The following is a 17,126-nucleotide window of genomic DNA, read 5'->3' on the forward strand; positions in this document are numbered from 1 at the left end:
CGCCGGATCTATTGACTTAGCCCCGGTCTGCCTGCGCTCCATCACCCTCGAGCTGCCCTTCACCTCTCGCCGCGCCCTTTGCCTCCCTTCCAGGCACTTCTCCGGCCACCCACCGCCTCTGCGCAACCACCAGCGCGACCCATTTCCACCACTCACAAACACCTCCTGGACGTCGCATTTCCTTGAATGAGCACATCTTTCTAGAGGGTCCGTAGGCAACTCTAGAGGCGGCGCGAACGAGAAGACTGTACGTCACAAGCCCCAAGCCGCTGGCCACGCCCGTCACGCCAGCACTCACTAACACGACGCCAGGAGCCTCGCCAGTCTTCTCTCTGCGGCAGTCCCACACCATCATGCCCTCCTTCTACCCCCGGCATAACATGCCACGGCTATCTCCCCAGGAGTTCGTCCCCAGCTACCACTCTGCCTGTGGCGCCTCATACCCACCGCAGCAGCCCGCGTACGCTGGCCCCGCGATCCGGCAGCAAGATGATGGTTACGACTTCGCAGACCGCTACGGCCACCTGGCCATCGCCATGCCACCCATGTACCCGCAGGCCGGCACCTACCTCAGCAGTGCGCCTCCCAGTCTTCCACCTGCGAGCTCCTTCTACGATCCCATGGGCGCAACCACCCTGCCACCCATGCGCGCACAATCCGGCCACGCGTTGGCAGAGGCGGCTATGCAGCAGCAGCGCGTGCACGAGTACAACCAGCGAATGAGTCAGCCCGCCAAGGAAGAGAAGCCTGTCGGCGGCGTGTCTGCAAAGCTGGACTATGACATGGACGTCATGACCGACTTCGTGTGCGAGACAGCCCTACGACTCATCACGCCCGGCCGCATGATGCCCTCGTCGTTCCGCAAATGGGTACACCAGGTGCTTTGCGCCACACGGCTGCCCTCGGCTACCATCCTGCTCAGCATGTACTACCTGTCCAGCAGGATGCCTATGCTCGCTCACGAGCCCAAGACCGACACTCACCTGTTCCGTCTCCTCACCATCGCGCTTGTGCTTGGCAGCAAGTTCTTGGACGACAACACCTTCATCAACCGTTCGTGGTCCGAGGTTAGCGGTATCCAGGTTCATGAGCTGAACGAGCTGGAGCTAGAGTGGCTCGTAGCAATCAAGTTCAAGCTTCATCGCGATCCATCTGAGCAGCATGGTTGGACATCATGGTCAGAGCACTGGAAGGACTACCAGAACAGTGCTGCTGCCCGCTCTGGTCGCAGCAACAAGCTCAGCCCTATCGACACATCGGTACACCGACGCTCACTCAACCCCAACAAGCCGCTTCCTCCTCTGCCGATGCACCAGGCCTACACTCCACCGTACGACTATGCGCCCAAGTCGGCGCACTCTGCATACAACCCTCCGACCTACTCGCAGTACGACCCATGGCGGTCCGCTAGCGAGCACTCTCCTGCGTCAGCACCGACCACGGGTCCTACCACCCCAGAGTACTACGGCACAACGGGTACTTGGGCTCCAGCTGAGGGATACTCGCGTCGCACCATGTTCGGTTTCCCACCCTTGTCTCAGCCCGCCCCTGCGCAAGCGCTTCAGCAGCCGTCCAATTATGGCCCACCCGCCTACTCCACTCAGTACACACCGTCTGCATGGAACCAGCATGGTCTCAGCTGCGGATGTGCCTACTGCGTGCAGAGGCACCCGCCTTACTACATGGCTCCTGGTTATGGCCCACAGGCTGTTGCCGTCTAATTGCCCGCCACCTACCGGCCGCATATCAAAGCGACATCGCCTTGCCACACCTTCACGGATACATATTCGGCTGCCCATTCCAGCACTTCCTTTGTTCAAAAAGTTACCTTCTGTTTCGCGAAGTACCACGGCCTACCAAGCCGACCCAGTTCCGATCACTGGACACATCTGGCTACTTCGATTCCCTCGAGTCTAGACTATCAGATACTCTCAAGGTGCCATTGCCTTATTCCTTCTGCTATCTGCAAGCATATTGGTGCGCCTCCGGATCTCACGAAAACGCACAAGGCTTGCGATCATCTTGCATGATAGATTTCACTGGTTCTTTTTCCTTCGTTTTCCTTCACTCTTTCCTTGTATCACCGGTATTACGTTTTAGACTTTGGTTTGTCCATGGTCTAATAGGAGCATGTCAGCGAAATTGTGGGTTACGGCGTTCCTGCTTTTACCTGGGTGTCATCTCGCACCTTACGATTGTTCATTTCTCTAGCGCTGCCTCAAGAATGTTTACGGGGCTGCCTATCTCGGTTTATGGATTTCTCTTCTCTGGAGTCGGCTTTTGCACTCGGCACACCAAGCCTCTCCATGCGACCAAGCCTTCGGTAGCGACCAGCATCACGCCACCACCGGAGGGTCGCTTGTTACGTTCACGACTTCTTTCCTCGATCCTCGCCTTCCGCTGTAGTCGGGTTGTAATTAATGGCACAAGATCAGCGATGGGATTCGCTTTATTTCTTTCGGAGTGGTGGAAAAAATACCTCTTGCTTTACACGGTTCTGTTTGGGCATTGCTTTGGGAAACGGGAGGAAAGATTTGCTTAGTGTATAACTGTCATACAACGAGATACCCTGACAAGGGGGTAACATCAGAATGCGAAAAAAAAACATCCTAGAAAAGCGGCACAGTCGCACAGGAAACGCCAAATTCAACTCTACTTCTTCTGGCATCCGTGGCTCTAATTGTATGTTCGATTATGTGACAGGTCTTGAAATGTGAGTCAGTCACACATCCTTCGTTTGAGCAAGAAGCCACGGTGCTAATCCCGCAGTGACTGTCATCACGGAAGCAACCGCGACCGGCTTGTGTAAATCAAGCAAGGATGATGTTTCGGTCATTTCGATCTGGGCGTAACATAGCCTGGGTAGTTCGGTCTCAACGCCACCCGGCACCACTATCAAGCGTTCCCGCCATCCCGTAGAACCCGTTCTGACAGACGACGTTGGAGCACTGGATCCCGTGTGCTTCCGCAAGTGCGCATTACACGCGAGCGTTTTAGATCTGCTCCAGCCGTGTGTAGGTGCAAACCTCACGGATGAGGTCGAAATAGATGGCCGCGGCCGAGTTGACTTGCGACTGAAAAGTAATCAAGGTTTGTTTGTATACCCGGTTTGTATGAGTGACCCAAAGCTAAGCCTCACTCGATCGATGCTCGTCTTCCAACACGTTATTCGGTGAGTAAGAGCAAACCATGCAGTAACAAGTTGCAGCAGGATTGGTGTAGCCTAACTCTAGATCATCTTAGCCGTCCTGCTAAGTTTTTTTGTTCCGATATTGGCTGGCTCAAACAAGGACTATAGATCAAGATGCATTTTGGCTATAAATCGTCTTCTAGAGTATGCTCAGGTCTCTGGTACCTCTGAAGAGTAACTGAAACACGCATTCGTCTCATTACGACAAAAGCCTGTGTGCTGACCGATCAGTAGAGTGCTTAAGTAGACGTGCGTGAACTTCCAGAGCACGTCTGTATCATAAGTTTATATAATGATAGAACCACAATGGAATGCGGCGAAATCGACTTCACGCTTTCCTTCGTGATTGACAGGAATGTTGTTATCGGAAATCACGTCGTACAAGTGTTGAAAGGTAGCCTGGAGGGCTCTCGGTAGAACCAAGTATCTAGGTACTTGCGTGCCAGCCAATGTGCACAGCTGATCATGTGGCCTCCCCAGGCCATTCTTCAACCCACACGACTAACTGCTTCAACACTCGATCTTGCACCTCTTTCACTCCCGCGTTGACCTTCCCGTTCTTCGTATTCAAGTCACTAGTGTGAACACCGTCAGGCACAATTTCCACTGGTACCTGCTCGGTACTCTGCAACGGACCTCCGGGTCTCCCTTTTGCCGAAACACTGATCTCTCTCCACGGGTCGAATTCGCCGTTGACGAAGATCAGCCGGCTTGTGTTGGTGATATTCCAGCCTCCAAAGTACGTATTGAAGTGCTCTTCGGTTCTCCCCGCTGCGAGACCATATGTTTCTCCATTCGGTCCAGGGGGGAAATATAGTCCGCACTGACGAACCCAGTAGTCTGTTGTTATGAGGCGAGAAATGAGCGATGGCCGTCCTGAGGGAGCGCCGACTTTCCAGTTTCCGAAGGGTTCGTTGCAGTTCATCCAGAACCATTGCCGGTTCATGGCGTTCCTCGGCGTCGTGTCGGTGAATAGTGGGGAGCTTGCATTGTAGGTATTGAAGCAGTCAGTATTACCTGTAGTGTTGAATTCAGGATAAAGATCCCCGGCGCAGTAACCGGGAAGTTCGACCTCTCTCCACCATTCCGCGTATCCTTCGAGCGCTTTATCGACACCAACACCAGCTTCAGACGGAAGGTCGTTGAGGGTGGCATTGACTGCGTTTTCAATATAGTCGCAGAACGTGAAGAAGCCCGTGTTGTATGTGAACTGATTCCCTAGCCAGAGATAGGGACCACGCGCCAGAGCATTCATGAAGTCGTCGTTATGAGCGACGTCTTGCATGCCAAATTTGGCCTTGAGTTCGTGTTGCTCATCCCGAGAGCCAGTGCTGAGGATATCATCCATATGGTCGATAACAAGAGAGATGTCTCTACTACAATTCTTCGGCATAGCTTCTTGTATTGGAAGGAAGTAGGCCCAATAGTCAGAAACAGATTGAACAGATGCACTCGAAGCGTAGTATGCCCATATGGTGCCCGGGTCGAGGCTTGCAATCCACACTAGCAGGGCAGCAAAGTAGCTACCGCCTATAGCTACCCATGGAACATCTTTGGCACTGCTGCCCATTCTCTTGTCGGTAGCGAAAGGTAGTTGGACTTGACGTGCGAAATATGTTATATCCTTCATGCTGTTCTCGACAGTAAGGTACTTCAGGTTTTCAGTGGTGAAGTTACGGAATGGTGTGCTATCGCCCCAGTAACGATGTTCGAGAACAATTGTAGCTGCGCCAATCTGCTCAGCCAGGGCTCCTGTTGCATGGCTGGGGGTTAAGAAGCTGTGGTACATAGTAGCGTTGACTTCCCCGGGCGAAAACAGTATCACCGGCGAACCGGGACCCCTCCAGTACGTTGTGTCGTAGTAGTAGAACTGGTCAAAAGTCCCCAGGCTAGGGTTGTTGTGGTCTATCAACTGTTTGAAAGTGCTGTTGTCGTAATAATGTTTCTTCGGCGGCGGTTCGCTGCCTCTCACGGGTGGAGTACAACCCCAGCCTTAATCGGACGTTAATATATCCAGTTTGTACTCTACCCATGTAAAGACTTACCTCCATAAGGACCGCAGTCATACCAGTCCTCGCCATGAGATTTGTCGGCATACCCGATATGAACGTGGTCTTTCTGAGCTTCAGTGGGAATCGAGAGAGCGGCTAAAACCCACAGTCTTTTCATGTTAGGCAAGATAGATGGAACAATTACGAAGTCTACTGGATGTTGCAATCAGCTGTAAGATTATTATAATCACTCTATGTACGTCAGCAGCATCTATGTGCCGAGTGCAGCCCGAATAGTTGAGGTACCTAACGAATCGATAAGACAAGACTGCTGTTTTGCTTTCGTGGACCAGCCCCAGCTCTAAATTCGCCTATGAAAGACCCCCATGACGACAATACATGTCTATTTCTCCGATGTGCACACCCTGTTGCGTTGTGTAATGATCGACGATGTCCCTAGGCAACTGAACGTCGCTCAGCACCCGGGCAGGTATTGTGGGCCACGCTCGCCTCATCTACAGAACTATCTAGGTATCTTTGTTCATACTGCGGATCCGATCGATATCGAAATGCGTTTGACACCTGCTCGAGATCGCGCTCAGCTCTGTCTTCCAAGTCAGCGATCAAGAGAACGGCCCGTAGCGCTTATGTGGACGGCTCGTATAGTTCTAGGAAGAGGGGTAATGCGAGAGGTTCCTACATAGGCCCGAATTTTGCTTAGACGGTCGCAAGAAAACCCGAGGTGGCTGCAGAAAGCTTCCCGCGTCACCCTGCTGTTGGGAGTTTGGAGATTGTCGGCCCGGACCCAGGAGACGGGGCCCGTTGCTTGGCAGCGTTCTGATCGGCCGCTCACGCTCACGCGCACGGACACAAACATCGAAGCTTCACGCGCGCAGAAATCCTCAGATGTTTTCATGTCTTATTGAAATGGCTCAATCTGTTTCGAGGCCCAGATTAAGTACATTACAATCATTGCTAACATAACATACACAGCTTCAGATCATGTGCTACGCGGCAATGCGGCTGCCTTGGGCATGGCTTCTTCACTCCAGCCCGTACTGATCTCAATATCTCTTAATGCAGAGTATTCTTCTCCTAATTTAGAAGTTTGGCGGCTGATCATATGTGACGAACTACACCACTTTCTTCCCGAATATTCTCCCGAACGACTACTCATAATCGTCCCGCTCGCATAGCACGTGTCTTCTTTCATCCACTACTCTTGCATACTCTAACAATAGCCGTAGCCAGTATAGCTCCATATCTGCCTTACGGAGAACTCGGCGGCTCCATATCGCCGCGCCCTCGCCAATTGCTGCGGCATGCCTGTCATGATTCTCACAACTCTTCCCTCGACAACATCCGCCGATAAAGAAGCAGAGTTTGTGCCAAAGGTCGGGAAGACTGCCGAGGTCGAAGGGGACGAAATGTTTGTACGGTACGAGCCGCGAGCGGTGCCATTCTTCGAAGATAGTGGCCTTCAACACTAGGGAGCCCGTCATGAGCAATGCGCGGAAACGAGCTACAACTGATGTTATGCCACATATCATCATTTGCGAGAACAAGAGTGCCTACCACTGTACGCGTTGCCATCAATGTCTGGTAGGTACTTGTACGTGGCCATGTCAGCCATAGATGTATGCGCTGCAGTTCGGAAATGGTGATCAAGGTAGCTGCAGGCATCCCCGACGTCCCAGCCTCGCCCAGCGCAGCGCAGTTGTGTAAAAGCACCGTCCAGATGCTCGTGCATCCATTCAAAGTGCGGTGGTTTGGGTGCTGCTTGATTCAGAGAAGCATTGGCCCAGTCGATCTGACCACTGCTAATAGCCTCGAGAAAAGTGGAGTTCATTGACGCAACAAATCGATGGCGATGAGACTTCATCCAGGTCAAGGAATTATGTCTGCCACCGGTATTGGAGCCACGCCAGATAGCCTGCAGAGACGAACATACGAAGTCAGTATATGTCTCATATGCATCTGATACAACCAAAACTTACCTTGTTGCGCTTCTCTGACCACGCCACACCAATAGACGAGTTGACCAGATGTTCGGGGAGGGTAAAGCTTGGTATATCCACCCAGGTATGGAGGTCAGGGACCGTGATCTCGGCGCTCACGTGTCGTATGTGCGTTGCCGAGAAAATAGGAAGAAGGGTCGATGATGTCGACACAAGGTGAGGCGCCAGCATCGTGCCGTGAACAGCAGCCAACTCTGGTCGATTGCACACATCCTGAACAGCAGAATCCGAAAGCGGTACGTGATCGGTTGACGCATTTCTCGGAGGGCAGACAATGCTGCGCAAAGAGTATGGAGGGATTTCTACGTGTAGTCCAAACTTTAGCTGGCGAAGCTTCGCATATGACGGTACCGCAGCTTACCTCGATTCCACCCTTTCACGACGTCTTCCGTTCTAGCATAAAGTGCTTTGCTGACACCTCCATGAATATGACTTTGTGCGCCTGCTGAGCGAGACACTAATCGACTATGCTGGCGTGCCTGCTGTCGGGCTCTCTCCATGACGTCCCAAGGAACGAGCACACGAGGCGAGGCATGCACACTCACAGCCACGTCAATGTCTGGTAGCAACGGAGCGATTCGTCTGAGCAATCCCAGTTGATCGTCACAGGTCATGTCTTCTCTCGGGCAGTTGGCCCGGACTTCTCCACGTCGGAATGAGAAACCCTGGAGCCGTTCGATTTTCTTTTGAAGCCCGGCGAGAGAGACCAGCGAGGCCGCAGCAGTTTGCGTGGCCTGTGCTGTGATGCCCCAGAATGGCTCCAAGTCGTCATAGATTTGATCCCAGAATGGCTCAATTGATATTCCTTTCAACTGTTGGAGGCGCTCATGAAAGGCCCGGAACCCTGGAGGTGGACATCGTGCGCGTCGGTGCCGATATGATTCTACCGCCTGTGCGTATGTGTGCGTTTCTTGAACCGCCAAAGACTGGAAGTAGTCCTCGGCATCGTTGATTGAACGCTCGAGAGGGTGCAACGGAGTACGCGTTCTTGGATACGTGATAGACACACTATATGTTGCAATCACAAGAAAAGCACACGCCAGAAGTCGGTAGTGTTGCATGGTCGTAGCGAGTACAGGCACGGTAAAATGTTCAGTGTGGAAAGAAGAACATTTAGATTCATTCTCATTCTTTTATTTCGAACCAAGTCGCCTTGTCCTCGACTCTTCCTTCGTCCACTAGAGCGGCCCGATCATTCCCTGCTCTCTAACCTCTTCCAGCGCTGGAGCTGGTCCATGATCCTTGAACAGATCAACTTAGGTCTCACGCTTCTCCGATCCAGCGTCCGGCGCGGGAGCTGGTCCGTCATCCTTGAACAGATCGATGTAGGTGTCCCGCTTCTCCGACCCAGCGTCCGGCGCGGGAGCTGGCCCATCGTCTTTGAACAGATCGATATAGGTGTCACGCTTCCCCGAATTGGCCCTTTCAGAGCGTTTGTAGGCGCCACCACCCTCTTCCGGTGCGGGAGCTGGCCCGTCATCCTTGAACAGATCCACGTAGGTGTCGCGCTTCTTAACGTCCTTCAATTCTTCTGCATGAGCTTCGACACTTAGTAAGTTTACTTTCTTATCCGTGGGTCAGGGAAGGACATACGCGAAGCGGTCGCTGCTGACAAGCCAGCCAACGCGACGAGAAAAATCAAACTCTTGTGCATCTTGAAAATTGTGCGTAAACGAGAATATGATAATCGCTTATGAAGATCCGTCTTGGACAATACAAGGCGTTTGTAGGGCGAAAGATGATTATTCTGTGGGGTTTCTGCTCAGCTATTTGTACATCACTCTCCACTGGTAAAGACATCGATGATCGAACACTTACCTCGTGATAGAGCTGCTCTTCTGCATCGTGACGCGGCCTGTTGAACTTACGAAAGAGCTGACCGAGCAGCAACGCATATCTTGAAAGCTTAAAGAAGTGCCATGAACCTGTACTCACTACGCTGGTTTACCATGCGATGACTATCCCTACTTGATGGGTAGTTTGATAGTAGTCGGCCGAGCCGTGTCTCGATTGAACATGATTGAACATTGATTGTAAGGTTTGTCACTTGCATAGTGCATAGTGAGGCTACCGATAGGACGTATGGGAGAGTGAGCAGAATAATGACGTATCTCAAGCTTACCGCCGAACTGCATACTGAACCGGAACTGCCGTGTTGTGACTACCTAGGTACCCCCACTCATTCGTTGGGATCTGTCAAGGTGCCTTCTGACCGAATCGGATACTTTGAAAGTGAAGCTATCGTCTATGACGGAATTATACTGCATTCATTTAGTGGGCGCTAATCGCTCCTATACACTCGATGTAACTAGATAGACTGAAGCTCCGGCTAATCTGACGACACTTCAGACGGGTATACCAGCTTGGTTCGCCTCTCTTCCAGGCTAGCTGCAGAGGTAGAGGTACGAAGTCAGTATATGTCTCACATGCATTTCGTACAGCCAGGACTTACCATTGAGCATGAACATCTCACCGCAATGTCTGATATGTCCCTCATCCGATGCGGTCATATGCATCACAATGCCTGTGAATTGCTGTCGGAACTGCTTCCTCCACGAGAAGATGCAATGCACAACATGTTGCTCGTAGGTAAACCATATGGTCCTCCCGGGCTCGATCAGCATGGATAGCTCGGTCCCGTTGATGAGACGGTACTTGCCATCCATCTCCGTCTGGTATAGCCAGGCGCCCCCCTTGTCAGAACGAGAGGCTGTCGTGAACTCATGCGTGAGATCGAAGTCAATGCATTCCGGTCTCAACCAACATAACTCAATCTCATCGAACTGGCAGTTCCGCGAAATTCCCTCGGCAGTTGTGAATCCGCACAGGCATGGGGCGTCATCCCGTGTCAGCGTTTCGATCGCTTGGGCTCCGACCGTGTAAGCTCCGCATATAGCCAGGGTAGCAACGAGAACGGCAGCAACTGTTCGTAGGATGAGGTTCTTCCGTGGCTTGGATGTGTCCTTGCTGCTCTTTGGGTAGAGTGAGGTAAGGCCGATTCGCTCCTCTATGGTGCTTTCAGATTCGGCTTCCGCGCCCATGCTCGACTGTTGGAGAACAGTCATGAAGCGTTGGAACATTGATCCTGTATACTTATGATTAAGCTGAGTCCTGGCTCCGCATTCGTTCCATGTGGGTTGGTACCTTTCTTCCTGTTTTACGGGTTAAAAAGAGAGAAGTGGTATACTTCACGAGCGAGAAGAGTACGGGCGTGTACGTAAAGACTGCACAATAGTAGCGTGTCGCTCCGATGGTGATGTTATTATCTTCGGTCGATCTTCTTGTAGTTGGCTTCAGCTGACATAATATCCAGGAAACAACAAAGTTTGACTAGAAAACGCGCAGTCTTCGGCTTCGGCTTCGGACGCGGAACTCGACCTTCAACAGTTCTAACGTGGTACCTAGGTAGCTTTCGACAGGCCCGCGGATGTGCCGAAGCAGGACCGTACCTACGCAACCTGCATGCAGTACCCCTCAGTAATGATGCTCCGAAGGCTCCGTCCCGCGACATCGATCGTAAGTATCTCATTGTGATGCTCGTTATCGTTGTTGCCCCCAAAAGCGCGCAGCGGGCTCAGCTATCTCCCGATGACTTTGTATGCTGAAGGCATTGCACGTAATAGATTCTCACACTTTTTCAGTGCTTACCCTGCAATATGAATCACTCATCGCGTAGAGCGCCTCGAAGTGAAGACCCCGAAGAGTCAGAGGGGCTTTTGCCATCCACGGTTCCAAGCGGTGAAGCTCGCACCAAATCCGCCACATCTCTCCCACTGCTTTGCTCATGCTTGAGGTACGCTGTGGTGGCTATCTTGTTCTTCGTCTTAGGCTTGATATCCAACAGTGGATACCTGCGCAATGAACAGGGCTCATCTGGTACGTGGTCTTCCTGTCGCTGAATACGTGACTAACACAGTATGATATAGAGCCATCGTTTTTGGAAGAGATCAATCGCAGCACTCACCCCAACCATACCAACGTTCCTGTCTTCGCAAGAAGTAACGGACCCATCTGGCAGCAACCGCCAAGTCCAGAAGTTGACGCAGCATGGCATGCGCTAACCTCCGGTTATCCATTTTTGATAACAGAGGACGACATGCGCATCCTTGGCAAAGATCCAGACCGCTATATCAGTGTCCCCCAAAGCTTCGGCTACGGCGAAAAGAAGTTCATCACCCGATTCGCGCATCCACATAACATTCACTGCCTCGATCACATCCGGAAGCGCCTTTACCGTGATTATTACGGATACCCAAAGTAAGTTGTAGCCGCGCAAATTGCATGTGAGATATACACTGACTCCGTATCTTCACATTTGTAGCGATACAATGGATTGGATCCATACCGAGCACTGTCTCCACGCCTTGGTGGATCATTTGACGTGCTACGTCCAGTACGATGTTCTCAACTACATGTGGGTCGAAGGAGAGCCAGCGGCGGAACCTGAGCTCACCTACAATCGTCAATGTCAAGATCTGGACGCGCTGCTACGCTGGAGCAAGGATAATCGTGTCGACAAAGATTTGCGAGTATACTATATTCAGCCGGCTGCGGGTGACAAGATCTTTCCCGCAGACGCAGAGTTCCGCAATATCGAAAACGATTACGACCAGAACAACCCCGACCGACCGTCAATGGAGGATCGACGGAAGACTTACCAGAAAGCATACCAAGATGCGATAAGCTATTGGAAAACAACAGGAGAAGTGCCGATTGAGGAACGACCTTGGTAGTAGATGTTATTTCTATCACTTGAAGATACCGAAGCGCACAAGGGGATTTGGTTGCAAAGATATCGCTATCGGACGAGATTGGGATATGCACTGTTAGCATGGAGGCAGTGTTTCGTCACTTACACGGGTATGGGCACTGTATTCACACTCCCCTACTGTGTGGTATGATCTGTTCAGGCATCACCTCCAGTCAGCCATCAGGAATGCGACTTTGAGGTGGGTGTGATCGCCAAATTCCGAATTATCAGCACTGGCGATATCTAGTCAGCTCTGATGTAGCATCCAGCTTGGCCCATTATTTCATTATCGTTATGAATGTATTACCTCTACTCTCTCTTTCAGATGATAGATATTGTGGGTGGACACAGTTTAGTACAAGCTCCGCGTATTGCATGCGGCGCAGGATATGCGGCGTGCGACGTGCGTCATGCGGACGACATCGGGTTCCGCCGATTCGACCGCGATATATCGTGCGCTGCGATCGCGCAAGCTGAAGAGTGTCTGCCCAAGCGAATTTGGGCGTGCGCGCATGGCGAAAGATTCGGACAAGGAGACAAGCCGCTCATCCAATACTGTTGTTGCCTGGTGGGCCCGGCCAGTAGCGAGCGAGTTGCATGACGACTTGGATGCATCTACGGCCTTAACGTCGACGATGGCTATCTCCGGTCTGGCCCAACTTTTCGCCGACTACATGAAATGCGGCCGAGGGTAGGCGCGCATTGTTTTCCTCTTTCGCGAATACAATATAGCTCCTATTTAGGCCGCTTGACTTAGTCTAGACGCGTGTATATATCCAATGTCTCGCCTGTCGCTTCCGTCTCGCATCATACGAAGGCTACTCAGTGAATCGCGAAACTACCAGGTTTGGGGGAAACGTCAGCCCTTTTGGCAAAAACCACACTTTGCTCGGACGCTCAAGATGAGTTCAATAGGTGGTGCAAGTATTGGCGTAGGTCTTTACGCCGCGGTAAGCAATCCAGCACAGATTGCTGCGAAACCCGAGGAAGCCGATGAAAAGAGACATCACCTGAAGAACGGCAAGGGGTTTACGAACCCGTGGGATAGCTATATCGAGTCAAGTGCTTGGGAACTGCAAATCAAGGGTATGCTCTGGTAAGTCCGGCATACGGGAATTTTATGAAGACTTTACAAGTTGCGAACTAACACTCCGTGGTAGGCGCAAGATTACCGGTCAAGCCCACAATCCAGACACCTCGCCACCGACAGTACCAGTCCACAAACCAATGTTCCTTCCCTCCCGAGAGACACCACGACTTCGTGCAACATGGCTCGGTCACGCATGCTACTATATAGAGTTCCCGAGCGGCTTTCGTGTTCTCTTTGACCCGGTCTTTGAAGAATGCTGTGCACCGTTCACTATAAAGAGCCTTAAACGCTACACGCCCCCTCCATGTGAGATTGAAGATCTACCAATTGTCGACGCAGTAGTTATAAGCCACAATCACTACGATCACTTAAGCTACCCAACAATCCAGCGCTTGAGAAAGAAATTCCCCGAGGCGCATTTCTTTGCGCCCCTAGGAAATAAAGAGTGGTTTGAGAAGAGCGGGGTTACGAAAGTCACAGAATTGGATTGGTGGGAGAGTAGAGATGTCAAGTTGGAGGAATTGTCGCAAAAGGGGGGTAGGGCTGGCTCTGTTTCTGTGAGTTCGGTGGACATGGGCAAGACTAGTGGTATTACAGCAACGATTGGTGCGCTGCCTTGTCAGCATATCAGTGCAAGGACGCCCTTCGACAAGGCCAAGACGCTCTGGGCAAGCTGGAGTGTGGAATCTGGCGGAGCGAAGGTCTACTTTGCTGGGTACGTCTGCTTTGTACCACACTCATGACTCATTCTTTATGCTGACCCTACCCAGTGACACAGGCTACCGCACGGTTCCGGCTAGCATTCCAACCACAGAAGACGACTACTCGGCTGCGTACTCGCACTTACCCACTTGCCCGGCTTTCTCACAGATCGGTCAACATCGCGGCCCCTTCGATCTCGGTCTTATCCCTATTGGCGCCTACGAACCTCGTTGGATGTACAGTAACGTGCATGCTAGCCCCAAAGATGCGGTCAACATCTTCGTGGACACGAAATGCAGGAGAGCGCTAGGCATGCATTGGGGTACTTGGGTGTTGACCGAGGAAGAGGTCATGGCACCACCAAAGGAGCTGCAAGAGGCTTGTGAGTGGAAGGGGATCAAGGGAGGCAAAGAAGGTTTTGGGGTTTGCGACATCGGGGAGAGTACTGAGTTCGAGTCCGGACAGGCTACAAGAAACTAAATGTGAAAGCGGCCGACACGATCGAGTTGTGGAAAATCCAAGTGCGTAGTTTGAAGGACAAGGCGTTGGGTCGGCTGGGTACATGAGTATGCACGTAATGTATATATTTTTGACTTCACGACGTGCATTCTACACCTATATGTTATGATCCGTGTCCACTTTCATGCGTATAATTATCGCAGGACTTTCCTTCAATATCTACTAAACCCTTGATGGGTTCTACTCAGAACCTCAAGTTTCCTGAGTTTTCTGCAAGATGACCTTGATCATTTCATTCCCTAACTTGGTCGCCTCCGGGAACCTCGGTTCGAAGTATCTCTGGATCTCCTCAAACTTCTCCCGGTAGCCATCAAAGTTACCCAGACTGACACGCGAGCTCCAGTCCCGGGCGGCAAAGGTGAACTCCAGGTCGTCGGCCCGGAACGTGTTGTCGTCGATGGCCGTGTCGATGGCTTCCTCGAGGAGCGTGGGGTTGCAGAAGAGGTACTCTGTAATGCCGAGCCACATGCGCGAGGGCTGAATGTGTGTTAGTGGATAAGAATTTGGAAGAGTAATGTAAAGAGGAAAGAAAACTGGGGACCTACAGGCGTCGAACAGATCATGTGGTCGTAGGGGACTATGCCTAGCTTCCACCAGCAGTCTACCATGGCGAGTAGACTGAGATGGTTGTTTTTGAGTTTCTTCTCTGGGATTGTGCCTAAAGCGAATCGGTCAAGCAAGTCATCTCGAAGGAGCAGCTTCTTGCCATCCTCGTTATCGCCAAACACAGCCTTGCGAGCGGTATGCACACGTTCACGGAGCTCGTCCCGCTGCCCTGCGAGCATGAGCTTGAACAGCTCGGTCACAGATTCGGCATACTGCTTAATCTGCTTCTTCGCGTCTGGGTTGAGGATCGCAAGACCTGCATAGACGTGCCACTTGTTAGAGTAGATGCGAAGGGTAATGTTCATCTTGACGTTCTCAATACCACCGACGTAGCGCGAGCTGTCCCACGGGAATTGGTTGTTCGCGAACCATGCACCGCCCATACTGAGGAAAGCGGCATGAGTAACAGCTTGTGTGTCCGCTGTAATGCGATCATGCTGCTCGGCGGAAAGATAGACGTGCTTGGACCCGAGGCAGGACATGACATTCTCCACGAACGCAAAGTCAGCATCCGAGGCGCGATACTTGATCAGCACCAGTGGCTGCCCTTTCGGGTCTATGCCTGGCCCGTGGAGGGAGTGCACGGAGACAATGCTGACGTCTTTAGGAAGGTGTTTGTCAAAAGCCTCCATCTCCGGGGCCTTGCATGAGGTCTGACCACCGACTATTGCGCCGACCTTTGTAGCTGAACGTAGGCTCGAGTCAGTAACAACACTGATCCGTGACAGGAGACGGCATACATGGGCCGAAGGTCTTAACGACCGCGTCGATGTTCTTCGCCTCGACGCTGTATATGATGAAGTCGCTGCAGCGAGACACAAGATGACCACTTTGCATGATCTCAACTCTGGGCTGGCGCAGTCTCAGCATGCGTTCGTTCATTGATATATAAAAGCGCTATCCTACAAAGTCCCGAAACTCTGCCACTAATGTATCAAACTTGTCTGGAAGATCGCAGGCGTGAACCCTTCAACGAGAGCATGTCAGCGCGTTCGACGGAGAGGAATCAATCTGTGAGCCACTGGTTAGCAAAGTTCGCGCCATAGTAATGAACAATGCGATGTAGTTGGTCGTAGTTCAGAGGTGTATAAAATAAGGTAGCGAGAATTCACATCATGGACGGCAACATGCCCAATTACTGCAAACCAAGACGGCAGCAGTGTGGACATGTGCCGTACTCGAGCCAAATGCACTCACGGTCATCATAACGGGGGAGGGGAGGATGAGAGAGTGAAGGACTTACCATTTGCAGAAGACACTGGAGCTCCGAAGCTATCAGTCGCGAGTGCACTCACTTCCAGCCAGCTGTGCTCAGCCGGCGGGCGTACATCTTGCCCATGTCGCCCATGCCGATAATACCGACGCTCTTGCGATCGTCCATGGCTGCTGTTGTGTCGCACGCTCTTGTGCGTGAGTGAGGTGGAGGAAGTCAGCCCATTGCAAAGCGATGGAGAGACTGCAGGTCGCTTGCGGCAGCCAAAGAAAAGTTAAGTAGGCGGCTTGGCGCGCTAAGCACGGCGTTTTGGTTGCTCCGACACCCGCGAACAAGCGAAATTCCACCTCCCACCACCGAAAGTTCGACTCGATCGCCGACAGTGTTACGAACCGCCAGTCACGTCAAGAAACCCATATTACCGCCAACATGCCTCCCAAGCAGAAGGTTGCCCGCGCTCCCCAGGAGAACATCCAGCTCGGACCCCAGGTCCGCGAGGTGCGTGCCCAGCAGACATTGGAAATTGCGACGACACGGACTGACAGCAGCGCAGGGTGAGCTTGTCTTCGGTGTCGCCCGTATCTTCGCTTCATTCAACGACACCTTCGTCCACATCACCGATCTTTCTGGCCGCGAAACCATCTCCCGTGTCACCGGTGTAAGTGCAGCCATACCGATTGCATGCGACAGCCGCTGACCAGTACGAAAGGGCATGAAGGTCAAGGCCGACCGTGACGAGAGCTCTCCCTACGCCGCCATGTTGGCAGCCCAGGACGTTGCTGCCCGCTGCAAGGGTAAGATGATTGGAATGGATAATCTGGAACGGGAACAGGAGCTAACATATGCAGAACTCGGTATCACCGCTCTCCACGTCAAGATCCGTGCCACCGGTGGTAACGGCACCAAGACTCCCGGCCCCGGTGCCCAGTCCGCCCTCCGCGCTCTTGCCCGTGCTGGTATGCGCATCGGACGTATCGAGGACGTTACTCCCACCCCATCCGACTCCACCAGGAGGAAGGGTGGTCGCCGTGGTCGTCGTCTCTGAGC

The 17,126-nt window shown here is 52.3% G+C and overlaps 7 protein-coding genes across 7 annotated transcripts; 4 read left to right on the forward strand and 3 right to left on the reverse strand.

Annotated features, from left to right (window-relative positions):
• Positions 1-353: 353 nt before the first annotated feature.
• Positions 354-1,721, forward strand: J4E87_005777 (uncharacterized protein; the record flags this gene model as incomplete). The annotated part of the gene is made up of 1 exon (XM_049377384.1): positions 354-1,721. The coding sequence occupies one exon, from the start codon at positions 354-356 to the stop codon at positions 1,719-1,721; it is 1,368 nt and encodes a 455-aa protein (XP_049233010.1).
• Positions 1,722-3,653: 1,932 nt separating this feature from the next.
• On the reverse strand, positions 3,654-5,241 carry J4E87_005778 (uncharacterized protein; the record flags this gene model as incomplete). The annotated part of the gene is made up of 2 exons (XM_049377385.1): positions 3,654-5,102; positions 5,236-5,241. 2 exons carry the CDS (start codon positions 5,239-5,241, stop codon positions 3,654-3,656), a joined length of 1,455 nt encoding a protein of 484 aa, XP_049233011.1.
• A 3,214-nt stretch (positions 5,242-8,455) lies between these two features.
• J4E87_005779 (uncharacterized protein) lies at positions 8,456-10,264 on the reverse strand (the record flags this gene model as incomplete). The annotated part of the gene is given in 4 exon segments (XM_049377386.1): positions 8,456-8,747; positions 9,018-9,054; positions 9,652-10,246; positions 10,259-10,264. The coding sequence occupies 4 exon segments, from the start codon at positions 10,262-10,264 to the stop codon at positions 8,456-8,458; spliced, it is 930 nt and encodes a 309-aa protein (XP_049233012.1).
• A 1,263-nt stretch (positions 10,265-11,527) lies between these two features.
• On the forward strand, positions 11,528-11,932 carry J4E87_005780 (uncharacterized protein; the record flags this gene model as incomplete). The annotated part of the gene is made up of 1 exon (XM_049377387.1): positions 11,528-11,932. One exon carries the CDS (start codon positions 11,528-11,530, stop codon positions 11,930-11,932), a length of 405 nt encoding a protein of 134 aa, XP_049233013.1.
• Positions 11,933-12,728: 796 nt separating this feature from the next.
• J4E87_005781 (uncharacterized protein) lies at positions 12,729-14,221 on the forward strand (the record flags this gene model as incomplete). Its single annotated transcript, XM_049377388.1, has 3 exons — positions 12,729-13,045; positions 13,110-13,754; positions 13,810-14,221. The coding sequence occupies 3 exons, from the start codon at positions 12,729-12,731 to the stop codon at positions 14,219-14,221; spliced, it is 1,374 nt and encodes a 457-aa protein (XP_049233014.1).
• Positions 14,222-14,452: 231 nt separating this feature from the next.
• Positions 14,453-16,069, reverse strand: J4E87_005782 (uncharacterized protein; the record flags this gene model as incomplete). Its single annotated transcript, XM_049377389.1, has 4 exons — positions 14,453-14,737; positions 14,806-15,551; positions 15,607-15,718; positions 16,064-16,069. The coding sequence occupies 4 exons, from the start codon at positions 16,067-16,069 to the stop codon at positions 14,453-14,455; spliced, it is 1,149 nt and encodes a 382-aa protein (XP_049233015.1).
• A 439-nt stretch (positions 16,070-16,508) lies between these two features.
• Positions 16,509-17,124, forward strand: RPS14 (ribosomal protein S14, S11; the record flags this gene model as incomplete). Its single annotated transcript, XM_049377390.1, has 3 exons — positions 16,509-16,577; positions 16,633-16,737; positions 16,789-17,124. The coding sequence occupies 3 exons, from the start codon at positions 16,509-16,511 to the stop codon at positions 17,122-17,124; spliced, it is 510 nt and encodes a 169-aa protein (XP_049233016.1).
• Between the last annotated feature and the right edge of the window lie 2 nt (positions 17,125-17,126).

Source organism: Alternaria ethzedia, assembly GCF_023757985.1.
Source record: "Alternaria ethzedia strain BMP 0044 chromosome Unknown scaffold_12, whole genome shotgun sequence".
Lineage (NCBI taxonomy): Eukaryota > Fungi > Ascomycota > Dothideomycetes > Pleosporales > Pleosporaceae > Alternaria > Alternaria ethzedia.